Source organism: Fulmarus glacialis, unplaced genomic scaffold (genome assembly GCF_000690835.1).
Source record: "Fulmarus glacialis isolate BGI_N327 unplaced genomic scaffold, ASM69083v1 scaffold12589, whole genome shotgun sequence".
In the NCBI taxonomy this organism is placed as follows: domain Eukaryota; kingdom Metazoa; phylum Chordata; class Aves; order Procellariiformes; family Procellariidae; genus Fulmarus; species Fulmarus glacialis.
The window spans coordinates 2,929-26,110 of record NW_009233920.1 but is presented as its reverse complement, the minus strand read 5'-3'; the positions used below and the strand labels follow the sequence as shown (position 1 = coordinate 26,110).

At 37.0% G+C, this 23,182-nt stretch overlaps 1 protein-coding gene across 1 annotated transcript; it reads right to left on the bottom strand.

The window, feature by feature from the left end:
* Window positions 1-1,825: 1,825 nt before the first annotated feature.
* On the bottom strand, window positions 1,826-19,870 carry TRAK2 (trafficking protein, kinesin binding 2). Its single transcript, XM_009585488.1, has 15 exons — window positions 19,538-19,870; window positions 18,398-18,592; window positions 13,829-13,899; window positions 13,045-13,161; window positions 11,397-11,606; window positions 9,449-9,527; window positions 7,521-7,651; window positions 7,242-7,316; window positions 6,466-6,603; window positions 5,447-5,526; window positions 4,491-4,694; window positions 4,056-4,354; window positions 3,438-3,714; window positions 3,112-3,219; window positions 1,826-2,504 (listed from the first exon to the last, which is right to left on the bottom strand). Exons 1-15 carry the CDS (start codon window positions 19,572-19,574, stop codon window positions 1,826-1,828), a joined length of 2,700 nt encoding a protein of 899 aa, XP_009583783.1. The 5' UTR covers window positions 19,575-19,870.
* Between the last annotated feature and the right edge of the window lie 3,312 nt (window positions 19,871-23,182).

Sequence of the window (23,182 nt, the reverse complement as noted above, 5' to 3'; positions counted from 1 at the left end):
AGAACTGTAAAAGCAGAAAGGCCACTTTACAAATTTCCTACAAACCAGATTAAGAAGCTTTCTTTTCCTGCCCTACTCCACTCAACCCTGCAGGAACAAGGGTGCTAATTACGGTAGATGTGCCTTACGGCAAATGCACATCAGTGTAATTATACTGATGCTTCACACCACACACCCAGACAGCCGCCAGCTATGTCCCACATACACTGTAACAAGCAAGGTAAACTTCGACTGTTTTATCTAATTGTATGGAAACTAGACTTTAAAATAATTTTAAAATATGTATGGAAACTAAACTTAAAATAATTTTAAAATGTTGATAGGTACAGTGAAAAATTACATAAAGATTAAGAACCTGTTTCCATTCAGGTCACTAGCGAAGACCCATTCCTCTGAGGAATTTTGGGCAAACTTTTTTTCTTCTTTAAGTTACACTATAAATCTATTGTAGATTATTCAGTTATGACTAGAACTTTGGACAGGAACGAATCAAAAAAGCAGCATGGGCAGTAATATTTTACTGATTACCACTCAGAAATCAGATTTCTAAAATGGACTTCCCTTTTGAGACAGAAAGTCTGCCTTAGCTTTGTTCAGCATCAGGTTCAGAACCACTCTCCATTATCAAAACACAGGATTTCAATGTAGACAAAATTGATTTATGTTCATTAAAATGCTACAAAGAACACTAGCTTTCGTCTTCCTGTTTCTGAATACAGGCTGGTAAATTTTGCTCTTCATGAAATCTTTTAAACAAAATCCTGCCTAAAATCAGAAATAAGTGAATGAAAGGCATGAAATTTACTGCAGAACTCTCAAATATAGATAATGTCTACCTGTCAAGAGAAGAGTCAGGTTACTGAATTTCCGACACTTGTCTTGAAGTAAATGCTCTCCGCTTGTCAAATAAAAAGAAACCCTGAATCAAGCACCTAGGTTTTATTTCCTTCTGCAACACTGAAATGTGCCTGAGATTTTTTTTGTGTGTGTGCAAAAATACCCTCATTTAAAAAGATGCACAGCACACTTTGGAAAGATTTCTTAGCTTGAAGTTTTCACCCTAATACATACTTCTCTGCTTCTTAATTCTTATTCATTGCACCTTCCTCTGTGTGCTTCAGAAGCTCTGGAAAGAAATTAACTTCTGTTAATACCTCACTAGCACAAATTGCACTCTTTCAAAATGTAAATCCTGACCACCAGTTTCTGTGTTCATAAACAGAAGTATTGTTTTCTTACATAGAGCTAAAGGTTCTCTTCCCACTTCTCAAAGTGGGGAGGAGTTCAAAAGAGTACAGTTTCCGAAAGGGAAAATACAAGAATAAAAAAAAAATTCCAAGTTTTCGTATTTGTTTGCTACAGAGAGGAACTTGGACCAATAATGCTGGTCAGACTGACTGTTATTTTAACATATTTAAATGATACAGCCTGACTGCTAACAGCTAGTAAAATACTATGGTTGTATGGTGGGAAAAAATAGAACAGCACCTGCAAGACAGTTCTACACATACAGTTTAAAAGGTTAAAATACTGCGAATGTCTACAATGGTTTTTTATTTTTGCTTAAGTTAAGACAGATGCTGAAGGGGGTCTCAAAACTCAGCTTTGGTTTCTTCTTTCTTATCTTCCACAAAAGCCTTCTTCCTCAAACCCAAGCAATGTTGTTGTTCTCCTTGATCCCAACGCTTCTCTCTCCCACATCTTTAACTTGCACGTGCCTTCTCCAACTCTTCTGTAACACATCTAACAATGCCTATACTGGATGTTTATCCCTCATGTATTATTTACTATGCTAGAAGTCAATCATTTTCATTTTTCAGACCAGTCAGTCCTCCTTTAGGATATCCATTTTTGATGACTGTGTGCAAACTGGAGCTCCCAATGCTCCAATCATGGCTGGAAGACTCTGGTTTCTTCTCAGTCCTGCCATTAAGTTGCTACCTGCATTTAAAAACACAGCCGAGTCCTGCCTCCGCAAGCTAACCTCTGGCCCCTGATTCTTCCTGCGGTCCTGTGTCTCGGGGGGCTTGATCACCCTGGCAATACCCAGCCTCTTCAGTCTGTCCACTAGGTTCATCTTCAGCTGGCCCACGTCTGGAGCGTTACGGGAGGGCTTTAGGCCATACATTTCTTGCAAGAATGTTTCTGCTGGTCGCGAAGCCAGGAAATTTTCTGAATGATGCACTCGAGGCTCAAATAGTGGAGGGGAAGGACAAGGTGAACGCAAGGGAGAATTTGGTGGAGTAGAAGGAATGGGGAGAGTTCGAGGGGGCTGTAGCAAAGGCAGTTTTTCTAATACAGGGCTATCGTAAACCTTGGCAGAGATGCCTCGTTCTTGCAAAAGTTTAGCCAGACTGCTCGTGCTGCTGAAAGTAGTAGTTGAATCTCTTCTATTGGTGAGAAATTCTCCAATATTAAGCCTGTAAGAAATGGCTGGAGTGCTCGCTACTGGGTTTCCAATACTGCTGCCAGTATTTCCAAGTGAAAAAGGGGCACCCATGGAGCTGAAATAAAATAAAAATGAAACAGAGAAGATGCACACATTAGACATCTTTATACCTGCTCTGCTCTGTATTTGCCTTTTTGTACATAGAAGGCTCGAGAAAAAGTAAACTATTGCTATTAGCTGTGACAGTTTCAGCTTTAGTAGATTCAGAATTTTGTTCTGCAAAATATTTAGAAGATACTAGGTTGACAGAGACGTTTTGGTGTAAGTACTAATGCATTTACCTTCTGTGGCCACCTATACTGTATTAGACAGAATATCAACATAGATGTCCATTAATAACTTAGTTTAAAAAAATTATGACAGAATCAGAAAAAAAAATTATCATAGAATAAATATTTTTTTTTTTTAACAATAGGTATATGATACAAGGCATTTGCTATTTAAGAGTATAAATTTACTTAATTTAAGTTACCCTAACCTGTTTTAACTCTCACTCTAGAGGATTTCAAGTTTCTCCTTTGTAATTACAACTATTTGTATGAGTAACATCCTATGTTACCTAGCTGCCTTGGTATTTTTTAAAACTGGTCCATGTATCAGAAGCCAGAAAGCAACTATTTAATCCTATGTAGCAACATTTAGGACGTCAGCAGTCATCATACCTGGGAGTAACTTGAGTGACATCAGTCGGATGAAGGATCCTACAGGTAGTAAAGGTAAACGTGGAATTTGTGGAAGACAGACACTTCCCTGGATTCGAGGCTGCAACGTGGAAAATTTACATCCATTGAGGGTAAAAATACAGACAGATAAGAACTAATCAAAGCAAAGTTTAAGATAATGTTATTATCACTGCCAATTTTTTTTTTTTTTAAAGTAAAGAACAAAGACAGCAAAGACAACATTGTTGCAAGGTCAAATACTTCCCATTGAGAAAAACACACTGCAAAATAAAAAGAGGAAAAAACACTAACCATGCTTCTTACCGGTGAGTGGTACTGCTGCTGAAGTAATAGGTGGCAGGAAAATCCCTGCCACTGGCTTTGCTACTGTACATTTCTTTTCCTCCGGGAAGGACTGTTGCACTTGAAATGTTATACCTCCTTCACCTTCTTCCTCATCATCCTCCTCCAAGTCAGAGATGTGGTACACAGTATCATCAGACAGAGGGGTAAAACCTTTTGTAACAACACCTGGTCTTGGGTCAAGAATGGTGCCTAGGTTGGGTCGAGCAAGCTGCTGCCAATGAAAAAGGGTCTGAGATCCTGGTGTGACAAAAGAGAAGAGTCCCAGAGAGCCATTACCTACTGTTGTATTGAGTTACAAGAATTCATCATCAAAACAACTCCAGCCAACTGGTGCCAACGCTGTGATACACATGATACACTTGGATGGCAATGCCAAGAAAAAGCCTAACACTTAGCACCATATAAGACAGACAAGTAGAAAGTGATACTGATGAGCTAGTTGGCACGTAGCCTACCAAATACTACTACTTCTCTTACTGCATATCATACCTAGCTATACGAACAGCAACAATTATTTAGTTGGCAAATTAATGTAAAATCCTTTTCTGCTGATGAGAGAAGGAAGATCATCCTCTTACCTTCAATGGGTTTGACAATTTGCAATTTTTCTGGTAGGAGGACACGGAGATTGCTAGAGCTGGCAGAGAGATCAGTGAATTCTGCGTTTGTACCCAGGGAAAAACAGCTTTCTGTCGGTGTACTACAGCCACTAGCCCCTTCTTTCTGCTCAGCCAGCAAATGCATTTTTCGCTCCCATTCCTCCTCAAAGAACTGCTTCTCACTCAGGTAGTTCTGACGACGGAGGGAGAGCCTGTGCAGAGCTGTGACTAAGTCATTGTCTCCAGGGGTTCCCGGCTGGCCAGGATTATGAGTGTCTCTGTGAGAAACATCAAATAATAATAGATATTAAGGCCATTAAATTAACTGTTTCTCTCTTACACAGGAGAGGTCCAGTCTCGATTTAGTTTTGAATCAGTTAGTTTAGAAAGAAGATAACAGGCTGTGTTTCCTACTTCAAATTCTTCTCAGAGCTGCTCCTCTGGTTCATCCGTGTGTGGCTTTCCAACTGGTGTACACCAGACTGGAAGGGCTTTGCTGTCATAACAGCACTTGACCGATTAGATCCAGGGATTGGCAATGGGGCAGGAAAGGAAGACAAGCGGCCACGAGTGACATTAGCGACCTTCACAGTGTCAAATACTCGTTTCTGTTGACCCCTGCAGAAAAGACAAACAAACAAATATGGTTTTCAGAAGCATTTTGAAAAAGATATAATGAAGAAAAAACTCTGAACAACAGACTTTCAAAAGTCTGCAGAGACCTGACTAAAAAGACTTAAGCCCAGAAAAACATGATTGCCTAAGGCACTCATGTTTTCAGGAGTACTACTCTATTAAATATCAGAATTGCCACTTAACTTCGACCTGAAAGATGTGAACCTCTATTGATAACCACTTGAGAACATTCAGGAGCATATATTTATTTAATTTATATATACTTTCTGAAGCATATATTTAATTTATTATTTCTTGCTCAGAAGTAAGAGATCCAGGAACAGGTCTTCAGGGCTTTGGAAACTGTTATCAATCTTTCAGCTGTAATTTCATTTGCCTGAGAATTTTTCTACAAGCATTAAAAGGGATAAAACTAGTGCTGTGCATCAAAGAATCTGCATCAAAAAATCTCACAAATTAAAGAATGAAATAACATCCTTTTAGCAAATTCCCAACGTTCTCATACAATCAAATAAGAATAGTAGGTTTCAAAGTTGAAGAGCCAAATACTACAAAGATTACCAAATACTACAAAGATTACCAAATACTACAAATACTACTTTTATTAAGTTACGTAGAAAACTTATTATAGAGGGAACATTCACATTTATAGATTTCCAGAAATCAGTTTCACCTTACTTAATACAACCGTATGGAAAAATACTGAAATAGCACATAGAGATCTGAAAACATACTTTTGCTTGGAGAGAACAGATTCATCACCCTGATTCAATTCCTTCCGCATTGTCCCTTCAATTTCTGCTGCAAGGGAATCCTAGAGAAAAATGAAAACCAGAAGAGTCGACAAACTAGATTCAAGTCTTCCCCCTAACAATTTTAGCAGAAAGCATCCCTAAAAAAATACTTTAAAAATCTCCATTTGTTTCCCTGGTATCAGTACGTTTCAGACAAACCCTTCAGTCTCTGAAGGAAGGACATGGGGGGAGTTTTCCACCATAACTACACATCTGTATAACCAGTTTTCATTAGCAACATCTGCTTTTTCTTGGTACTCTTTATGTTGGTTTCTTAAGTTAAGCTACAACAAGAGCAAGGCCAAACACGTACATGAGGGATTCTGTCTACACAGAACAACCAACCAAAACCTGACAAATTCCCAGCACAGTCCAGAAATTTTTGAGAGCACAGTAATCAGAACATACCTGACACTAATAAGAAGAGGAAAACAAATGCCTTTAACCCTCTTCCATTGGTATAGTAATCTCTGGCAATTAGTCTAAGGTCATGCATTTCTGATGATGCTTAAAATTTGATCTCGCAAAATAAGGACATCAAATTACATCATAAACTACATAAAGGAAAAAAAAATACTCTTTGAACTCTTGAAAAGATGCTTTGTTTCTTAAAGAAACACTGTCAAGTTATAAAATTCACATCAACATTGAACAATATACTAGCACAACTGAGCACTAGCTGTAGAACATGCCAACTCCCTTATTTAACAGAAAAGGCATACAAAAAGGAAAAATAGTTTTAGTATCACAATGTGGCAAGTGAATGGTTAGTTTCCTAATACACAAAACTCTCAAAAGTGTACACATTAAAGAATTGAAAAACCATTAGATAGCTCCTTTGCCTACTACAAAATAGTTCCTGCTGCAGCTCCTGTAATGGCTGTTTTACTCATATAGTTGTATGCTACTACAGGCCATATATGCCGGTAGGTGTATGCCATGCGAGCGGTATTTATTACCACAGGAAATGCTCCATGTGACTGGGGGTGGCAGAGACAAGCAACAGAGCTGGCTCTGCTGCGCAGCAACTTCACTTCTTCTTGTGATTCGTGCAACATCCCTAGACACTCCGCATTCCGATCTTGCAACTCATGTAGCTGAAAGAGAAAAGAGGCCATCATGTGATACCAGTAAGTTTCAAAGAAAAGACAGAATCAAACTGAGTTAACTCCTACAGAAACCTACATCAACTGATTCAACACTGTAATATCTTTCCAACTGCACAGCACAGGCCAACATCTGAAATGGACAATGATCAGCATAGTACCCACATTGATTTTAGTGGTGAAGCATGAAGTCTAAATTAAGACTCAGAAGAGGAAAACGTATGACAAAATCCAAAGAAAATACATCGAAAAACTCTGCAAATACAGTAACTGCTGATGCAAAAGAAGCAAAAAAAAGAACTTCCTTAAAATCTAATGAGCTACTGTATTGTTGATATAATCAACACTATATTCACACTAAACCATTCTTTTTCTCATAACTACTAAGAATAGTAATACCTCCCTACTTGGAACTTTGCCTTTCATACTCCTGTGAACTACAAAAATATTTGTGTAGACTTAAATAAAAATAATTATTCTTTTCCTCCAATCATATGACTCCAACCACAATGAAAAATGAAAAGCCCTACATAATTAAAAAGCAATAGTTCCCATTCTCTTACTTTTCTTTCTCTTGTACTGTATTCCAAACATTTATCTAAATGTATATACAAAGAAGCCTTAAGTACCTCTGCTGTCAGTTGTCTCTGAGCATCTTTGGAAGCTTGTAAGTGAAGTTTCAGCTCCTCCTTTTCAATCACATGCTGAAAGCACAAAAAGGTGCTCATCATTTTCTCAGCCAGTCTCCCTGAGAGTTGATCCTCTGCCATACTTTCCTGAAACAGCCACTCCCTTGCAGTACAACCCCCTGGCTTGCAAGTCAATTTTTACCTGCTGTAAGCACTGGCGTGCACACACGCGCGCACACACACGCACACGCGCTACACTCTTCATCAGCATTCCCTTACTTCTTTGAGTTTATGTTGAAGCTCAACTATCTGAGACAAGAGGGATGAGATCTCTTCCTGGTAGCGAACCAACTCCTCACTCTTCTCTGACAACTCCTCTGTTATTCTGGAAATTTGAGCATTTGTTTGCCCTACAAAACATAAAAGGAACTCAGTAGAGTGCTTTTCCCAACACATGACAAAAACCCAAATCAAATGAAACCCAAAACCCGGAAAAGATCAGTGAAAGTCAACAACAACCTGCAAAATAACCAATACTCTTAGGAAATCATTTCATAGTACGTAAGAGTGGGTGCCTTAGAACACCCGTAAGGAAAAGATAAAGAGAGACAGTGGGGAGGAGGAGAAAGAGAGTTAACTTCAAATGCAAATTCAATATTAAGAGCTAAGATTGCAGAACCTGAAATACGTATATCACAGGTATGTGAAATGACCACAATAAAATCCAAGGTAAGCTGCTGTAAACAATGTCAAATTACATCGGTCATACTGCCTCATGACCAAGGCCAGACTTGGAATATGCTGAAGAAGTCAGGCTCTGAATTGATCTTGTATTAAACCACCATTCTCTGTAAGCTAAGGCTTTTTGTCAGACCTTGTCAAGCATAACATACACCTATTTAGCTCTTGATTCTGGTCACTATCTATTCCCCAAAGACCCACTGCATACAATTTCCAGTTTCTTTTTTCCTTTGAGCAAGTGCTTCAAGTGAGATGACAAAGCAACTCAAAAAGCTGAAATATTTTTATGCAGTTAGTTTTGCTTGTATAGTTGCCCTGAAAGCATGGCAAAGTCATAATTAAGTCTGATCAATCTTGCATAAAGGTTACACTACAAATTTAGTGATCATTGCACCTCACTGATTTACTGCAGAACAAGGTCCTGCCCATGGGCCTGTGGACATTTAAGCTCACAGTCAGATACCTTTTTCCGGAAGATACAAATTTTAAAGCTGTAGACTAGACATCCTTTGGGAGAAGATTCTTTCCGTGAGTCTAAATTACCTAGCATGCCTGTCTGTTCTACAGAATTGGACAAAACAGAACTCACGGTCATTCTCATTGATGGAAAATAGGAGAGCTTATATGAAATAACTTCTATTTGCAAACGATATATATTTTCTCAGAGGGAATGGACTAAATTAATAACTAACTAAGTATCAATTCATAGTATTTTATGGTCACCTGGAACAAGTAAAATCAGGCAGCAACCCAGTCTTCTTTACGGTGGTTGTATAGAAAAAAAAAAAAAATCTTAAAATATAAGCTTAAGGTTATTATGCACAAAAGGAAGTAGCACACATCAAATGACTACAGATAAAAAATTGTACCACCAGGTTACACAATCACAAAAAAAAAAAAAGGATTGTTCCTTATTGTTTCAGAATACTTAACATGCATTTGTATAAGAATAGCTGCCATTCTTTACAAATAAGTAGTCCCCAAAGCAAACACGGACAACTGTCCTAGACAAATTAAAACACTTGACAATTTAAATGCTTTGATTCATAATACATATTTTAAAAATAAACTAATGTGTTCATAGATATGTAGTAATTTAGAATAAGCATTTAAGAGTCTATGCAATGATACATTTCAGTGTCAAGTGTGCTGAATACTCTATACAAGACGTCTATTTTGTTGGTTTTCCAGTGCCTGTAGGCTTCAGCTTAGGAGGTTTATGTGTTTACATTAGATTTTGTGTTCATTTTCTCTCTCTAAACACAATACACATACCTGAAATTGAATGCCAGAGTGAAACCTGATGAAATACAGAAACAATATTGCACTTGGGTAAAAAGCAAGACTTGAATAATTGGCATAAATTACTGAAGCTCATTTTTTGATTCAGGGATAACTAAGACAGTGTAGGCACTAGGTATTTCAAATACCATTTTGCCATTGTGAGATACGGCCTGGATACTCACGGAGCTCTTTGACACAGTCATTGACCAGCTGTCGTTCCTTCTCTTCATATGTAATGGTTTCTGTCTTCAGATGGCAAGCCTTCAAGAAAATTATTGGTATTCCAATTTCAGTTTACCTATATATATATTAATGTTGTAAATTTTTATTTCTGAAATTCTTGCAACTGAAGAGTCTCCCCTCTATCTATCTTAGTAATTCCTATACATTTGGCCATACTTCCTAACCATTTTTTCCACCATAACCCGTTTCCCTGAATTGTATAGGTCTTTTGAGTGAAAGACACACAGACACATGAACGAAACCTGATTTCTTGTCTCCAATAAAAAATCGTTGCAAAAATATGGAATTTGGTAGGGGAAGTAAACCAACACAGTAATCCGAAGTAAGAAATTGAATTTGCTTCAAAACTTCTTAAGGCAAAGAAATCTTGAAAACTGAATGATTTTAGCCAAATCTTTTATGGCACTGAAAAGCTCTCAGAGGAACAGCTTTTCTCCATATTCCCCAACTAGTCTATTTAGACTGTAAATTTTCTGGGCCAGAGACCAAGTATCACAACAGGTCTAAACAACATCGAGCGTACTAGATTCCCACTTCTGTTTCGATTGTGAGGATGATAATATTAAACTTGGCACAGATAAGTCTTCTATATTCAGGACTGTTCGCCAGTGACTCACCATAAAACTTAGTAAATAGGTTTAAAGATTATCCAAGCAAGTAGAAGTACAGCTACACAAGTGCAGGCAAACACACTTATTTACATAATGCTGTCACATGAAAATTAAAAAAAAAAAGCAAATATAGGCTCAATATGGTTGAGGCTATTTCAAGTCAGTGAAGGTTATGTTCTATCACAGAATGATACCAGTCTCTTTTCAATTCCATTTTTTCACACTAAGGTACGCTGAATTAATCCCTGGTCTGTAAAGTTCTGTAATCATATACAGGGTTAGAAGCATAATAAAAGCAGTCTGATCATCTCCTCTTTTTTCTTCTACAGCACTACTAAACTATCCATTTGGTCTTAGGGAGTTTTAGTAAGAATATGCATCTCAGGCTGAGTATTTTGGAGACAAAGCATGGGGAAGAGCATATTTTGTTCATATTAAAGGAATCTAGTCTCTGTTGTACTACTCTAACAAGCATATATTGGGAAAGGCTCACATAAAAAAAGCAAAACAAAACCAAACACACCCACCCCCCCCCCAAATTAAAAAACCCCACCTTTCTTACAAACAACACCCCCCTTTTCTTAAAAAAAAACCCAAAAGAACCCACTTCTAACCAATCTCCTATTTTACAAGTTCCACTCTCCACCTCCGAAGAAGAGACACTACATCTGTAGATTCCGATTCTTGTAACCTTTGCTGTTGGTTCCATGACTTTTATAGCCATTATTTTGTCTGGCCATTTAGTCTCTATCCTTGTAAAGGCACAGTGCCTGTATTCATGTTTTATACACAAGAGAGACCAATTAAAATACAGAGACTAATAACACAGTCAAAACTAAGCGTGTCTTTAAAAGAATTTGAGTAGAAGCTTATTAACCCTTAATACTGAATATAGGTGACAAAAATGTAATGGCAACACAATGGAATTCCCAAAATACTACTACTAATTGCAGTCAGATTTATATCAAAACAGGTCACACAAGCTTGAGGGCCTGATGGGTTCAAGTACTTTTGCTGGGTGCTTACATATGTTCCCATATTCTTTCACGTACCATAAAGGCATTGAGGAAGGACTACTAGAAGACTCTGGAGATAAGAGTAGTAGTGAAGGAAACACAAGGATATGGGGGGTGGAGGGAAAGCGTTTAGGTGTGATTTGTATACAGCAATACAAAATAGTCATGTGCTTCAAGAGAAACCAGAAGCTGGATTTTTTTAACCATCCTGATTTATTTAATCTCCAGCATATATGGTATACACTGTAAGTTGGACATACCTTCGATCGGAGAGCAAGATTCTCCTCTTCCAGCTCTCTGAGTTTATCTTGCAAGACATCCAGCTGCAATAGATCATGTGATACATTGAAAGACTCATTGAAACGAAGTGGCGTGGAACAACTGGAATCTGTTTCACTCTCCTCAGAAGCAATCGAAACAATACGAAGCAGGTCATCCTTCTTTGACAGTTCATGCTGCAGCTGGTTAACCTATGACAAAAGAAGATCACCGTGAAATATACTTTAGCTGTTCAATATTAGAGTGTATTATTTATGCAGCCTCTTGGAACATCACTGCTCCAACCTAAAATGAGATTAAAAAATAGCTCACAGGTCATGATCCATTTATTTATATTTGCAGAGAAGATTCAACCTCTATTTATTTTATAGGAAGTTCATAAAATCATAATTTTAACAGTGTGTAAGGGAGACTGAAAATTCAAGATAACACAGGAAAGGACAACAGAACCTACTCTTTTAATAGTTTACGTCAAAATAATTTTCCAGCTGCTTTGATACATGTTTACATTTTAACATGCTTTATCATTTTGATTATGACCATTTTTCTGAACTGTAACTTCCTGGAGAAAAGGATTGATTAACATCTGTTTTGTATGTATAGACTGGCACCCCCCAGTCTATACATTAAGTGAACTGTAGGACAAATAAAAGCAAGAGAAGAGACAGATTTCATTTAAGATAAATTCCATTTGCATATCTAAATTTTTATATGAATACATAAGTTTAGGCTGTCCTACAGCTAATTATGAGTATGTTTTTATTACCAGCGTACTGTTTTATAAAAGCAGCTGAATCCATTTCACTGTAACTTAAACTACATCTGCTGACCTCAGAGTTAAAAAACTTGGGATACTTCATTGTTTGTCAACTATTTAATTCTTTTTTAAGAAAGAAAAACAAAGAAAAGATTAGATCAAGAATCTGTGCTTAAAGGAAGAGATGGAGTGAAGATCTTGAGCAGAATCCAGTTTACATTACTTTTTATTTATTTGTTTGTTTGTTTATTTATTCTTAATGTAAACACCCCATTAAGCCAGCTCATTTTCTGGCTGTTTCCTCACTTGTGAAGTTGTTACGTAGTAGGTCATGTCAGATACCAACTACTTATTTTGACTTAGATATTAGATTCTTAGTTTAATGGCAGGGTATCAGACTAATGGTCAAAACAAACACTTTGAAAATGCAATCCTGCTGTAGATATATCATAAAAATACCTAATATTCTCGTAATTTCTCAGTAATTACAATATGCAGTCTTCATTGTCAATTCTTGGACCAAGAAAGCTGATTGAACGATGACAATTAGGAGAATGATATCTAAGTATACTTCTGTAATTTGAGAACAATGCTTTCACAATGAAATAATGTATTTCTAGTAATCCTCTTACTGTCACCATAAAAACAAAAAAAGAAAAAAAAGGAAAACGGGAAAAGGAAAACAGGAAAAGGAAAACGGGAAAAGGAAAACGGGAAAAGGAAAACGGGAAGAAGGACAGAAAGGGGGGGAAGAAGGACAGAAAGGGGGGGAAGAAGGACAGAAAGGGGGGGAAGAAGGACAGAAAGGGGGGGAAGAAGGACAGAAAGGGGGGGAAGAAGGACAGAAAGGGGGGGAAAAAAAGATCACTCACTCGATCTAGAGTTTGTCCTAACTGTTCTTCTAGTGCTTCATTCTGTTCCATCAACAGATGGTTTCGCTTAAGGAGGGCTTGTCCAATTCGAGCTGCCAGTTCCAGGTCCCGATCCTTCTGCTCACAAAATGAGAACAAATGTCTACTTTTGATCAGATTAGGTTTAAATTCAGAATAGTTTTGGATTTTCCTAGCTATTGTTTAATGCATCACTCTGAGATCCCCCTTCACTCTAAGATGGATCAACATTGTCAGAACAATGATTAATGCTTCATCACTTGGATCCAGAACACATCCATAACTGTGTTTCTTGATGTAGCACATTCTCTTGCACAGTCATTTGCAGTAAGAGGGGGAGAGGAAACCACCGAACCTGGGGACAGTTTTTGGTTTTTGTGCTGAGTACTGGAGAGGTTATATGGGCTCTGCTGAATCATACCAAGAAGCCACGTATACTTAGGCCTGCTGTGGTTTTTCAAGTGACACCTTCTCCAGAACAGACTGCTTAACTTGAATCGGGATGAGAGGGTAGAGGCAAAGGAGCAACAGGAAAGCAGAAGAAAGCTGTTTCTTTCCTACACCTCACTGGCTCCACGGGTGCCCATAGTTTTGCTAAATTTTATTTCTGAGACGGTGCAACCAAATGGGCAGCTTCTCATTACCCATGTGTTTGATAAGCAGCTCCTGAAGATAACTGAACCAAAATTTCCAGTAGCTGAATAAAACCCTTCCTCAAATACATGTCCTCAAATATATTAACACAGCATTACAGAGACGAGCATACCTCAGCTAACAGATGTTTGACCATGTCAGCATCACTGTAGGTTTTCTGCTCCACTTTATCGGTGCCAAGAACTGAGAAGAGAAATACATACTTACTGAAGTAGCTTAAGTACAAGAAGACTGCTGGGAAGGGAGAGAGCTAAAACTCAGAGGATGTTGTTTATATACGAATACAGTACTTAGTTGATGAAACTAGCAGAGGCTATGAAAACGCATCTTAACTTCAGAAACATGAAACAATACTCATTTGGGAGACTGATACAATGAGGTATTGAACATTTACAGCTTTCAGCAATATTAGCTAAAACTTGAGGTGATCACACATCCTTCAAATTTAGAAAAAGGAGAAAAATCTCTGAAGATCAACTTTTTGAATACAACTAAGCTATTAAATCATCCAGCCCGCGGGGGAGAAAGGGAAGAGTATGTTGGAGCATATCCAAATATAGCTGAGCACACCTGCAGAAACAGAATTCCCATCAGTGTGTGTGACAGCTATACACAGGAAGTATGGAGACCCCAGAGACCAGTAATGAAAACGTATTTATTAAGTGCTTGACCATCTTGAAAACAGTTAAAAAGAAATGGAATAATGTATGTCTGCAATTTAGATATAGCAGTAAATCCTATCTTACTGATCGAGTGACTTCAACGTTTGAAGAGCTTGTAAAACTATTAAAAAACTGAGAACAAATAGGATTTGAAAAACAGGACTGTGTCAAGAATAAACAAAGAATGAAGAGTTTGCAACAACTCTGAACAAAACACAGTGCTAAAACACAAAGCACCGATCTGCTCTAGTTCTTGTCCTGAGAAATAGAAGATGCTAGTAAAGAAGAAATCTTAATTACCTTGTGCAAATTTGTGAGATCCAGCCAAGGAGGAGGAAGGAAGTTCAATAAGAGCTAGAGTGACAGAAAATGAAAGATACGGGGGGAAAAAAGAACAAAGAGGAGAAAGAATTAAAATGTAAGGAAACAGGTGATTTATTTGCCTGCATCCACCACCACCAAAAAATAAATGCATGTGTAAACATACTTTTTACGCTATTAAAATTTTCTTAGAACTTTGAAAGAACCATTTAAATATTATTTCCTTCAGGAGCAGAATTATATATCTCACTTGGCAGGTGATGGATGTTTGTGCTTGTCCAAGTTCCACAGAAATTTGCTATTTTTGCTTTACAGAATCAGGATCATGAAAGGAAAGAAGGCAGCAATATAAATTTAACAAATACAGACGTATCTGCTTCAAATGAAGGTCTAAGTTAACCTTTTTTGAAACTAATTCCATCATCACTGCACTGCAAAATGAGATTACTATGGATTTAGTCTAAATCTATTTCTGAAGATTCCATTGACTCTTCTACCTTGTTTAAATCTGATTCATACTCTGAATACATAGTGGTATTGGTTCTCAGTTTTTTTCTTTGTTTGTTCTTGTTGAGGACTTAGGAGGCAGTGAAGTGCCAAGCTGAAGTGCACACTAACTTTATTTACATATGTTATACAAGCTACATATGTCCTTTACATACATAATGTCCATAATTAACCTTTTAAAACATAATACTAAGGCTATGCTAGGAACAAAAACAAGTTGCATTTTAGTATAGAAAGAAACTTTCTTGCCATCTCGAAAGACAGAACAGAAAGAACAATACAGAAGAAAAAGATTTACTGAACTGTTTCTCTAAGAGCTTAACAGAAAAATAAATCAAACTAACAAATCAAATGCTTTTTATCAAGTAGATCAGTAGTCATAAAAACCCAACACATGCTGTTTAAGTATTTAGGAGCTAAACTTACAGCACTGCCATTTACTAATTGTATTTCTAAGCAGGGCAAAAATAGAAACTCCTCACAAAATTTAAAGTACCTATTTATCAGTAGGTTAACATGCATTTGAGATGTCAATTTTACTGTACCACTTGGTTGCTGATATTGGTTGCCGAGAGGGGACTCCAAACTCATCTGGCTTACTAGTATTTGGAAAACTCACTGCACATATGTAAGTAAGTTTCAGTCATTACAGGCAGAATATTATAGCCAGCTCTCCTGTAGTAACTGTTCCCACCAGGTGATTTCAAGGTAAAAGTTTCTATCCAGTGCTAAGTCACCCTAATAAAGATTTATACTAATTACATGCAAGGTTACTCAGGTAGGTAGGTTCTGAAAATCAAAAGCAAATGAATTTACTCTGATAAATGAAATCACAGAAATAACAGCTTTGAAACTTAGCTCTATACAAGTTTTGTTATTTTCTCACAGTACAGCATCAAAATTATACATAGTTTGTTATCATTTTCTCTTGTGAACACGCACATGTGCAATCTCTCCTCACTCACCTTGCCAAGCTGCAAGCAACTCTATTTTCGTTAATATTCTTGTTATGTTGTGCCATGTCCCTTTATTCACACATACAAAGTAGTTCTAAAGACAGATGTTTTGTAATTCAGGGCTTCTTATGCTACCACAGTTGAAGCAGAAACTATTCTTCCACCTCACTGAAAACACTGCCAGTGGGAACTCAACTGGTCATTGGATAAACCTTCTAATAGGCAGCAGCCATAAAAAGAGGAGGAGCTCAAGGAGGAGCAATAACTGTTGTGTTTGTTTGTTTGTTTTTTTTTTCTCTTGGATGTCAACTACAAATTCACTCAGACCACGAGTTTAGCATTCTCTTTAGGAAAAATGTTTCCATACATATATAGGGAGAGGGAAATATACACATAAAAACCCCAAGTTACGCTGCAAGAGTATGATTGTCACATTTATTCCCAATTCCAGCCAACAGAAAGAAAACCACAAATTTCACCTAACAAGCTATTCAGCAATGATCATAACTAGATCTTGATTTGTATCTGTATTTGTCTGGGACCTTCCCAGTATCTCCCTGTAAGTTATTAGGCTCAAAAAAGCTAATACGATGACTACTGCATTCAATCTCTTTGGACAATTTCTAGGAGAAAGATAAACTGTATTTATCTTGAGTTTATATGACTCAGAAGTTACGACAGTGTTCTTAAATGACAGAATTAGGTTTGCATGTTATGCCTAACAGTTATCTTTTAACTTAATGTCAGTCATTGTTACAGCCAATTTTTGAGAATGTCAAGAAAACATCTATGGCAACAAACTCTCACAAGCAGTTTACTATTTTCACAGGACACTTTCTATAGTTAAAAAGAACTTCTCACTGGGTGAAAGAGGAAGACAGCACTTTCTGTAGTACCTTGACAGCCAAATAATACCTGACTGCCTTCATTAAAACATTTTTGATAAAACCCCTCCCTCTCCCTGCAGTTTGGAAATGCAGGCTCACACTGACTGAAGGTCTTTCTCTCAGAGCTCTGTGCTTCACCACACTGGAACTGCAGGTGTTCACCGGAGAGCTTCAGCAGAGCCACATTTGATGTAAAGTTCCTTCCAGCACCAAGAGACTCTGATCCCACCTCTTTATAATTAAAACTTAGAGGCAAGTACACACCCCACTGACTACACAACTGCTTCCAGTGAACTACAAAAGTGTTCACTCAACTAAAAAAACATTTATGCTTGCAATATTGTTATCAGAAACAGACTGAGCAATAAACATTAAGTGGCTTTCCAAATAATTTCCACAGTTGATGAGTTCCAAGCCTGCAAGTTCAACAAGATTGCTTTAAATTGTCGAGTACTGCATTCTTAGAAGTTAATATTTTACTTTTACTTATTCATTTGATATACACCCTGGGTGGAAGCTTAAAGCACAAAGAAAAACAAAAAAACCCTTTCAGAGGTGGCATGTACAAGGAAGAGGCAATCATTACAGATTGTATACAAATACCAAGTTCACTCTCCCAGGTGGTTTGTTCCAATAGTTCCAATATATGGAGGAAACAGGACTTCCCCATTTCTCTAAAATTATTACAATGCATTCTCCTCTGTTCACAAGAAAACACTTGAAACTACAGGCAAGTAAGCGTTCAGTTCTTTTGGTAGCCTTCTATACATTTGATTTTTAACATATTAAAGGTTTCGTCATGTGATTGGAAGCTGTCCATTTTCTTCCTTATGATCTGCTATGTTTAAGCTTAAGTTACTTAGTATTTTCAAAACTGGAAGGCAGTGATCAACACTGATCTAGCACCCACCTATCTGCCATTCACACCATTTCTATCTCCAGAAGAAACCATTAACAGCATTTCAAAAGCAACACTGACACAAAACATCAGGGCAAACATCATCAAAAGAACCACAGCATCATTAACATTCCTGAAAACAGAGCTGCTGCATATTCTGTAGCACTCCTATTACATCTAATCTAGCGCAATTCTAGGTTCCTGCCTCTTTTTCACTATCACGTGTTCCCACTCTTATTTCTATGTGAAATCTAATGATCAGGCAGCCATGGGAGTACTAGAATTGCAGTGCTGAACTACAGCACTTCCCCTGAACTCAGCTTTTTCTTCTATCTGTCCAAAGTTTTCCAGATTCTAACACTTTATAATATTAATTACTTATTTACAGTTTTCTCTTCAATAATTTAAAAAAAAAAAAAAAAAAAAAATCCTAGGCCCAGATAGACTCACTCATGTAATGGAAGGGCTCCTCATCATGAACTGGAGAAGTGATTTCAGGAAGATGGCCATGGCAGGCAGGGGACTGAATCCAGTCTTGGTTTTCGTACAGATACAAAGAGTCCACTCGTAACTTGTAATCTGGCAGCTGTTCTTCTAGCATGCTCACCAACTCTACCTCAGGAAGGTCCTCACTGGAGCAGACATCTGAAAGTGAGTAAATGCCAATAGTAGTAATGTACAACGTATATTTAATATTGCTACAGTAGTACACATTCTATATACTATAAAATACTATATAAACCTTCAGTAGATTTGGAAAGAATTATTCTGTACTAGACAAATTACCAGAATACTTACTGAATCAATACTTGATTTACATTTTAGTATTTGCAAATTCCTCATCCACAACTGACTACACAACTTCCTGGAAAAGCTCGTCTAGCCATGATTCCCTCTGACTTCTTCAATTTCTATCTTTTCCTCTTCATTGGACTAAAACATAGACCTACGTTTTACCAGCTATTGATTTTGTAAGGTTTCATTGGCTTTAGCATAGTTACACTTCCTTTTTCTGAAGGAAATTCACATTTTTCTTGTTCTTCTGTTTATCCTTTTGTTTGGTAATGAACACAGATGTAAACAATTTTATAGTAATGACAAAAATCAACTGAATACTGCCTTGAAATCAGGGAACAAATATAAAATTCTATTATCATTCATACAGAATCACACTGTGAGAAAAATGATACTCAAAATCCTGGAAAGGAAGTTTAGCTCTTCCTGTGTGGTCCCCCCCACCCAATCTCTTCACAATAATTGCAAAAAAAAGAAATATTAATCCTAAGCTGCTAAAATACTGCATATCAAAAGTATACGATGATTATCTTTCCAACATTTCCACTGAAGATGAAGACTATCTTCAGTATCTTTCAATGGAAAAAATGCCAATGTTGATTATTGACACTGAGGATTTTATAAACAACATTTTACAGTGGAAGCTGATTTTACAAGAGGACTCACCATTTTTGTTCTTTTGCAATATCAGATAAGCAATACAAAGAATGTGAAACTTAAGGTTGTCTTCAGGTTGATGTTCTATAACACGTTAGGTACATTCAGGATTTGTTAACAGTTAATTCTTCAACTCACCAGAGATGCTCTCCAAGCCCCTGTGATCAAAATTCATGAGTCCTTTCTTCACAGTTCACTTCTTTGGAAATAGCATTCTGTAGTCAGGTTGTGCACCGTCCCACTACTGCTTTGGTAGAAAGATGGCTTTGGTGTAGAGACAGAGTAAGGGAGAGCCATCAAGCCACCAAAACACTAATAAATCTGGCATGAACTCACTTCTGTAGACTGGTTCATACTCCAGATCTATCGCCATCTTAGGACATACTTATTTCATCTGGGCTACTACTGATCAGTAGAAATATCTATAGGATATTTCATGTAAGCTTCACGAGCTTCTCAGCTCAGCCATCATCTAGAAATAAAACAAAGAGAATGCCAAAATTTAACAGACGTCACTCTTTCAAACCAGACAGGTAAATTAATATGACTTCATCTCTTTCAGTCTGCATCGCCTCCCTGTACTATCATGTAACTAAAAAAAAAAAAAAAAGGCAAACAAACATTTTAATCCCCAGTTTACACATTACACGTAAAATGTAGCATTAAAATATGTTTTTCCTGCAGACATAACATCTCACCTTCAGCATCAACTTTGTCAATTACCTATTTGTCTATACCATTCCTCCTCTTCCATAATACGTAGTGTACGACAGGTTCATTCACTGAAATGAAGCATTTCTCTTTTACTCCAAAGGACAGCAGCTCCAACTAAACAGAAATTTTTCTTCAGGCTGCTACATTTATTTAAAGCGATGGATTCTAAAAGCAGGATTTCAGAACTGTCATTCTTAGCATTTTGATTGTTTTAAAAAAAAAAAGTTTTATAGGACTGTTTGCTTTAATCTCTTCCCCTTTAGAAGTCTGTTAATCAAAAACTGGATCTATCAGAAATTTACTTTGTGGATCATGACAAAATTTGTGTTTCCTCTTCAGCAGGGACTCATTTAAACCAGAAATGAAACTACCATGACTAACTGAGATAACCTATCAGAACAGTTTAATAAAGTAAAAATTCTGCTGTTCCCTTGCCAAGACTGATCAATCATCTTCCATGTAAAATACAAGAGTAGTCCTAAGTGACAGAAAAATATAAAATGAAAGAGGACAAAAGTCTCATTTTCCCTCCTCCTACATTCAGTAAACACAAAATTCTCTTGAAATCTTACATTAATTTCAGATTTGCTCTTAACGGTTTTCCTAAGATCTCGCATCACCAAGCACAACAATCACAGGTTTGTCTCGCTGTCTGTAGCAACCTCTCATTTGACAAGATCAAAATGGACAGTGCAGGAGCTTCTTAAAGAAAGCCTAGCGCCTGCCAGTTCATCTGCTTGTAGACTTTGGCAGGAGATCAAAAAAGAACTTTCTTCCATTAAGGTCAGCTCATACTTGTGAGCATTATCTTCTTACTTTGTCATTTTTTTCTTTATATATGTACTTTATTTACCAGTTTTAATTATTATCCATATTAGACACTTACTAAAAACAGTAAGACTGAGATTTCAGAAACATTCGCTATCTGAATGTATAGTTGCTTCTAACACTAGGTTCTGATTTTTTTCAAGAGGCTGTTTATTAAGTGAATTGCTGAAAAGCATTAACTACACACACACAAACACAGCCCCACCCCCCCCCCCCCCCCCCCCCCCAACTCAATACAGCAGATGACACTTAAGACAACTGCTGTAGATCCACACAGCCAAGATTATTTTATCCTGTAATAGTATCTTTTAGTCACTGTAGAGCGAGACAAAATTCAGCGGCACAGGACAGTTTCTTCACAACATTGAATCTTTTTCCTTTGCGTTCTAATAATGTAAAAATGAATACTACTTCCTCTCAAGATTAGACTTAATCTCTCTTCTAAGTAGTGCAAAGCAGAAACACTATTTGTTGCGGGTCAATCTCAGTTCAGCCAAAGAGGGAGAAAAAAAAAGAAAAAGAAAAAAATCATTTGGCTCGAAGTTTTCTAGAGCACCAGGCCAACATCAAGCTATTGAATTAAAAGGGCAACCTCATTTGTAAAACCTTTGAGAAGCTTGCTATATAAGCAAACACCTTAAAAGTTAATGCTCACATTCCCAATGCTTCTCACAGCTTTAGTTTAGTGTGCCATGGGGCAACTTCTCTGGAAATTCAACCAGCTAACGCGCTGTGCAGTACCACCCTGAAAGTGACTCCATGACCCTTTTACTCTGCAGCTATAAAACTAATTCCTAAGTGCAGATTCCTTCTGCAAGTTACAACTATAATTAAATAAAGTTGGATAAACCCCATAAAATTTACAACATGGCTTCAAAATAAATGACTGTGCTGTAAAAAGATGGTCTAGAAATTAAAATTAAATCATGCAGAAAGACATGTCCAAAACAGAAGCCAGAAAACTTCTCAGGTATTATTTTTAATCCTTATTTATAAAGATTATTTCCACTGTCAATTTACTATATTCATTCCACACAGATGCACTTCTTACCAGTTTTGTACCCCTACTCCCTCATATGCCAATTTCCCATTTATGTTTGAGTCTTTTACAAATAGGTTAACTGAACATGGAAAAACCAAGGAGAATTCAAATATTGGAGACTGGCCTATATGCAGGAGTGGTGCTCTCAGGAGGCTTTCTTCAAGGAAGGCTCAAGAGAAATGGAAATATCAGACAACATTTTATATACATACATACATATCTGTCTCAATCTGTGTATTTCTGTGCTCTCTAAATTAAATTTTCTCCATGATGTGCGTTTCACATTTCACTATTTCAACTAGCTTGAAACAGTAAGCTAAAACCAGGAGTACCTACAGCACCCTTAAGAAAAAGACCTCTTGTAGAAAGAGAACTAGTCCTAGGCCTTTTGCATCTGCCCCACAGAGGTCTGCTAGATCATCTGTGCATAGAAAATGTAAAAGAAACTCAAAAAGAAAGGCTGGAGCCCATTCATACCAAGAAGTATTTTAAAAAAGCGTGGAGGGCTATCACTTATGACCCAAGCAACAGTCTTACTGTTCACCAATGCTAAAACAAGACCTGACAAAACTCCCAACGAAAACTGTACAAAAATTAAAGCATAACCAACAAAAAAATAAGAAGAGCTGGAAAAACATGTTAAAAGCATTACCAGAAATACACATCAATTGTCTACTAAGTGGTAAGATGTCATAGTGTATAGGTTAAAAAAAGAAAAACTAAGAGAATAGGAACCACATATTCCATTAAACTAGATATTTCAACGTATGGTTTCAATGGTTTGATCTTAGTACCAAAGAGACAAAAATGAGTTCTCCTGACCACATGACAGGACATTTTATTAATTTTTCCTTCTACAAGTCAGATGATCTCAGCCAAGATTAACTTGCAAAAGCAATATGGAGCAAAGCCTTAGAAAAGTTGAAATAGCTATAAAATATTAAAAATTATTGTCTTATCTTTGTAACTACTGCTTTGAACAATTCAAGATGGATGCAAAAAAACAGTTGTGCCATCTTATTTCAGAATGTAATTCTGAAGACATTCTACCACTAGAGAATTCTTAATTCAAATTTGAATCATCAGAAAGGTAAGATGAGTTGCTTTTACAACTGGAAACCGTAGACAAACAAATGTATGTGTTAATTTCTTTGTGCATAAAAAGTTAAAAACATATCTAAAATATTGGCATCTATTTT